Source organism: Ciconia boyciana, chromosome 2, assembly GCF_034638445.1.
Source record: "Ciconia boyciana chromosome 2, ASM3463844v1, whole genome shotgun sequence".
In the NCBI taxonomy this organism is placed as follows: Eukaryota; Metazoa; Chordata; class Aves; order Ciconiiformes; family Ciconiidae; genus Ciconia; species Ciconia boyciana.
The window spans coordinates 43,001,139-43,007,138 of NC_132935.1; the positions used below are offsets into that span (position 1 = coordinate 43,001,139).

The window sequence follows — 6,000 nt, forward strand, 5'->3', positions numbered from 1 at the left end:
AATAAAGTAATGGTTGTGGAGAAGAATATAACTCTACAATCTTAAACTCCCTGAAATCAGTTCCAGTCCCCAGTTCTGTCCTTCTCCTGGTTTAGTCAACACTTTGGCTGTTAAGAACCACAGCAGTGATGTACCTTGATCAGAATCAAACTCTGGTGTTTGGTATGTGTCCTGTGTTGTGGTGGGTTACATCCACATCAGTCCTTCAAGGCCCTTGGTACTGGGGCTGACTTCTGTCCAGCAACTCAATGAACAGCAGTAGTAACTAACAGTAATGGCAAACAAAGAGTTTCTATATTCTTGATATACAAGTGAAATATAAACAGGTGAACTGAACGAGACTGATTCTGTATTCCTTCTCAGCTGGAAGCACAGATTAGGTTGGGCAGCTGCTGCAGCATCAGATGCACAGGAATGTTTTACTTGTAGAAATAGGACATACAAGCCTGGAACAAAACCATCATGGCCGCAGGTTATGGTAACTCTGACATGTTGCAGCCCTCAGGACACGGACTGTGTGTTTCCCTCTTGTCACTTGTAAAAGTTCCTGTTGCATTCTTTGCCAATGACTTCTGGTTCATACAGCTTCCCTCCTCCTTGTGCAAATAGCAGTGAAATGGGAACAGTGTGGTTGGAGGCTGCCGTGGGTGCCCGGTGCGATGCTGTGGGTTCCCCTGGGGAAGGGTGGCCGGGAGGGAAGGGGCCGCTTGTCCCCACCAGCTCTACTCCCCTCCGAAAACGGCTCCCCGGGCCACACTGCAGCCCTCCCCTCCGGCCTGCGGTAATGCTGCTGGAGCTAAACGGGGCTGTGAACTGTGGCGAGGACGTCCTACAGCGGTTGTGTCTCGAGGGAAGTCACCGGGCCGTGTCGTCAACTGGATTACAGGAAAATAACGTTTATTAAGAATAAAAGCCTGCTTGCTTTTAAATCTGCTTTAATTGTGTTCACATTGAAAGACACTGGATGTCCCCCTGCTCCGATCCTCAGCAGTCAGCTTGAGACGAGGCAGTAAGTTGCATTAAGTCTGTTTGGATCCCCAAATATGCCACTCTTCCTGTTCAAAAATTCAGTGTGCTCCCCAAGAACAATACAACATCCCTGCCATGACAGGGGTAAACCAGAAAGGTTTCTAGCAGAAAAGAATGACAGGTAAATTACTAAAAAAGGGACAACCAGAAGGAGTGGGGAGGGGGCATGGAATTTGAAAAAAATAGTATGGAAGGTCTGCTTTATCCTTCCGGATAAGACTTCAACCAAAGAAATTTGGGAACAGCCCTAATCCTAGCCCTCTGTTTTATGAACATAGATTTTACTACTGTGTTCTGCAGCATTCAAAATCTCCATATATGCTTCTATAGTTGTCAGCTTAACTCGGACCCTTCATCCATGCATCCTTCTACCTACTCCTCTCCCTCAACCAACTTTCCCTTTGAACCTTCTCTGCCACCTTAACCTGGTGAAAACAGGTTGTAACAAGTGCACTTCTCCCATGAGAAGGCTGAAGTTCTTGGAGAATTTATAGCAGAGATTGTCTTTCTGCTCTATTTATATACTATATGGCACAGAGGTCCATGCCAGAATTAGAGCCCTAATGGCTCTCAGAAAATAAGCATAAAAAATATCCTTTCTCTCTCCAGTATAGCTTCATCTGCTTATTGCGGCTTTTCATTCCCATCACAACTTGCCTGCCTAGAAAAAATTCTCTGCAAAGATCAGAAGTGAAGGCTTTTTCATAGAAGCATAAAATCACACTCAGAAAAGGGGTGTAAAATCCCTGTTGTCTCCATGGCTTACTTCACTGCATATTTAAAACCACACTAAAGCTCCTTTGGTCTTCCCCTCGCCCCCAAAGCATCCCTGCTAACTGGTGTTGAAGCGGTGCCTCAGGCCAGAGAGCTGCCCCTAGGAGGGGGCAGCAGCAGGGTATTACTGGGCTGGCTTCTGCTTTACAGCAGACAGCTCGCAGGGTGTGATGGCACCAGGGGAGTCCAGGGGCCTCTTGGACTATTAGAGTCCTTTCTGGGAGGGGCAAGGAAAGAGGAGCCTTGTGTTGTCAGGCAGTCCCATCTGCAGGCACCGTCCCACCCAGGGCTGTTGAGAGGCCCTCGGGCATCCCTAACTCTTTGCACTCTTACTTGTTAACAACTCCTAGCACCTATTTATCTAGTTCTTCCCCAGCCTATCTGTTTCACACTGGCAAGTGATAACCCAAATTCCCCATTCTCATTCATCGCTGGTCCAAGTTTGCTTCCCTGTGAATTGCAATGACAAATTTCTCCTGATAGTCCTAAGTCTCAGTACCGGGGGAGATCTCCATTGCTGATTCGCTACAGAGCGATGCCTTTGAAACCCTCTGGCTGAGCTGATCTAGAGTTCAAGTAGGGTCAGAAGATGTCTTTGGGACATCAGGTTTGTCTGCTGAGGTGAAGAACTGAACCCTTCTCAAGGTGGAGAACACTCCAGTTCTGCTTGCACATGTTCTGAGCACCCCTGAAACCTCCGTCAGCGCATCTGTGCTGCATCTTACTCATCCAGAGAAGCAAAACAAAAGGAACAGAAAACACGAGGAAAACTCTGCAGGAACTGCCTGTGGAGCCGGCGCTGCCCAGAGGTAAACTCTGGAGAAACGGGCACTGCCAATCTTTGAAGCCCCGTGGCAGGATCTGTATTGGCAAAGCTGACATCCAGAGGAAAGTTCTGAAGGGCAAGGAGGTAGGAAATAGCTTTCCGAGATATTTGTCAACATGTACAGAAAGATGCTTACTGGAATATTCAAAAGCACTCAGCTGCGTAGGTCCCATAAGGGTGCTCTGATGGAAGGGCAGTACAGCAGGTACCCAACACTAAGGCAGTTAGCATAAGCATTGTGAATAGGTGAAAGCAGGGTCAAAAGAGCAAAAGCCCCTCTGAAAAAAACATTGGGACCAGCAAGGCAAAATTACATTTGTTTGATTTCTGCCAGAACAGCTCCGTAAATTTAGCAGTAAGTTTACTAAGGAGGATCTAGAAATAAAATACACACCTGTAGTATCTACATAGGGTGCGATGGGAAGACAACCAAATCTTTATGTATCATTCTATTTACTATATGCAACGGATGATACAGAACAATCATTTGTCTTCATGCTGCTATTAAGCTTACTGTTCTGCATAGGCAGAGTTAAGCAGCAAAACTACTTCCCTTGTCCCAGTCACATTTAAGTAGCAGGTCTCTACAGACACACTTTTATATTCAGTTAGGCCTGCCATAGGCTCATTAAATGCTAGCACCATTTCAGCTGCTCCCTCTGACAATGACTTTGAGCTGTTTAATGCATCTGATGATGATCATTCTTGCCTGGAGCCATGGTGAAATGCATTCGCCAATCGCTGCTTTATTTACTGCCGGGGCATTTTGCTAGAGGCATTCAATGGGCAGAACATCTTTCTTTTCTCTTGAGATTAGAAATTATGTGAAATACATGTGAGTTAGTATTTCTTTAGCTTTAAATCCATTTGCCTTGACTTTCTAGAGATTTACTTCAGGGTCGGAGGAGAATGTTTCCAGGTGACCGTGATTGGGTTCAGCTAGTTGTGACAGATGCAGTTCATTTGGGGGCGGGAGGGAGACTGGTGAAGAGAGGATAAAAGGCTTTGGAAGGGACTATAGAGTCTTTTCTGTCAGGGAAACTTTCTGGTCTTCTGTCTTAGTAACTGCCTGTTGTTTTCTTCATCTTATTATGCCATCACCTATTCCTCTTAACTGTTTTCTTCCTTTGGAGTTTTCCCCATCTGCGGATTTGCGACCCTGCAGCAGCCCCTTAGTTATCCCTGGCAAAGACAGCAAAAACTTCTTGGGGGGAACTCCTTCAGCCAGGACTCGCCGCTTGCCTCCGCGACTGGCCTGGTGCTCCATTGACTGGGATCAGCTCTGTCTCCTGCAGCCCCTAGGCTCTGGGGGTTTTGGTTCTGTCTACAAAGCCACCTACCATGGCGCAACAGTGGCTGTGAAGCAGGTGAAGAACAGCAGCAAAAACCGGCTGGCATCACGACAGAGCTTTTGGGCTGAGCTGAACGTAGCCCGGCTACAGCACAATAATGTGGTACGTGTGGTGGCTGCCAGCACGTGTGCCCCGGCCAGCCAGAACAGCCTGGGCACCATTGTTATGGAGTACGTGGGCAACATCACCCTGCACCATGTAATTTATGGCACTGGGGATGCGTGGAGACAGAGTGAGGACGATGAAGGAGGATGTGGAAGGAAGGCCCTGAGCATGGAAGAGACCGTGTGCTATTCTTGTGACATTATGACTGGCTTAGCCTTTCTTCACTCCCAGGGCATTGTGCACTTGGACCTGAAGCCTGCAAACATCTTCATCACTGAGCAGGGAGCGTGCAAGATTGGAGACTTCGGGTGCTCCCAGAAACTGGAGGAGGGCTTGTCCCAGAGTCCCCATGTTTGCCAGCAAGGGGGCACGTACACACACCGTGCCCCCGAGCTCCTCAAGGGGGAGAGGGTCACTGCCAAAGCAGACATCTACTCGTTCGCTATCACCCTCTGGCAAATTGTCATGCGAGAGCAGCCCTACCTGGGTGAGCGGCAATACGTGCTCTATGCTGTGGTAGCCTATAACTTGCGTCCTTCGCTGGCTGCTGCCATTTTCCACGAGTCAGCAGTGGGCCAGAGACTCCAGGGCATTATCAGCTGCTGCTGGAAGGCAAATGTAGAGGAGCGCCTGAGCGCAGCCCAGCTGCTTCCCAGCCTCAGGGCCCTCAAGGGGAGCCTCTAGGAAAACTCAGGACTCTTAATGTTTCTTTTATTGTCGACTTCTCTTTCCCTCTGCCTTTCCTCCGAACATAATGAATTTAGCCCCTGTGTGATCCAAAGGCTTTGTTGCTGTTTTTTATACTAAAAAAAGAAACTGCTTTGTTATAAGAAGATTATAAATAAAGAGATTTAACAAAACTGCGCGTTTTTACCATGGGAGGGGATAAAGACAAGGATCAAGGTGTTGGCAAATACGATGTTTTCTGGTTGATCTGTTGTGTGCTGCCTTGGCCAGGGAGAAAGCGGGGAATGTGACATGCAGAAAAATAGTTGTTTTCAAATAAGTGAAGTACAAAAAAGGGCTGCTTTTGGAAGGGTCTTTGTACATAATACCTTTTGGTATTTCCAAAATGTCAGATATGAGTAGCTCTTTACACTAGCTAGGTTTGTGCGTTTGAACTTTTCCTCTTCATTTACCAAGGAATGAGTATGCATCACAAACCAATGAATGCAGAAAAATAAATACAGAGTGTCAGTGGGGGTTTTTTCTTGTTCTTAGATGTACTTAATTTCAGTAAGTATGCCATTTCTGAAATGGAAAATGTGAACTACCCACTCTCCCCATTGAAAGAAGGAATCTTTTTGTTGGTCTAAGGCTATTACGAGTAAGAAGATACATTAACAACCTGTGCTTTTATAAGACCTCCATGCTACCAGGTGTGTTAGTTGCAAATTGCTAGTTGGTATATTGTAAACTTTAGTATCTGAAGTATTATAAGAGCATCTTGTGTGGAATAGAAAGTTCCCAGGCTTTGGAGGTACAGGGGAAGTTTAAAAAATAATTTGGAAAATATGAAAGTAGATGGATAGATACAAAAACCTCATAAATCAGGGTAAGGGGGGGATTACTTGCCCTTTGTAATGCATGGGTCCATATTAGACAAGATACTGGAAGTACTGAAAAGGAAGATTGCTTAAAGCAGTAATAATTATATTCTGCCAGTGCTCAAAGCATACACTATTGAACTATCCTCTGCGCTGCTTATGTCTAATCTACTATCTTTCCAAATCTGGTTGTAACGTGTCTGGGAGAGGAAGTGCTGTAGGTGACGCTAAAGACAAAGAGCTCTGATCTCTGATTTATCAGAACTGATAATTATAGATCTGTTGAGATCTCAACCCTTATCTGGAGCTATGAAGATCCAACTGCTGTAGCTGATATTGCCATTCTGCTCAAAGACTGCGCTGCTTC

The 6,000-nt window shown here is 46.1% G+C and overlaps 1 protein-coding gene across 1 annotated transcript; it reads left to right on the forward strand.

Annotated features, from left to right (window-relative positions):
• Nucleotides 1-3,720: 3,720 nt before the first annotated feature.
• MOS (MOS proto-oncogene, serine/threonine kinase) lies at nt 3,721-4,770 on the forward strand. Its single transcript, XM_072851264.1, has one exon. It carries the CDS (start codon nt 3,721-3,723, stop codon nt 4,768-4,770), a length of 1,050 nt encoding a protein of 349 aa, XP_072707365.1.
• The last annotated feature ends 1,230 nt before the right edge of the window (nt 4,771-6,000 follow it).

What these genes read in the sequence shown, in the direction of transcription:
- MOS (XM_072851264.1), top strand. Translation starts at nt 3,721, where the DNA reads ATGCCATCACCTATTCCTCTTAACTGTTTTCTTCCTTTGGAGTTTTCC.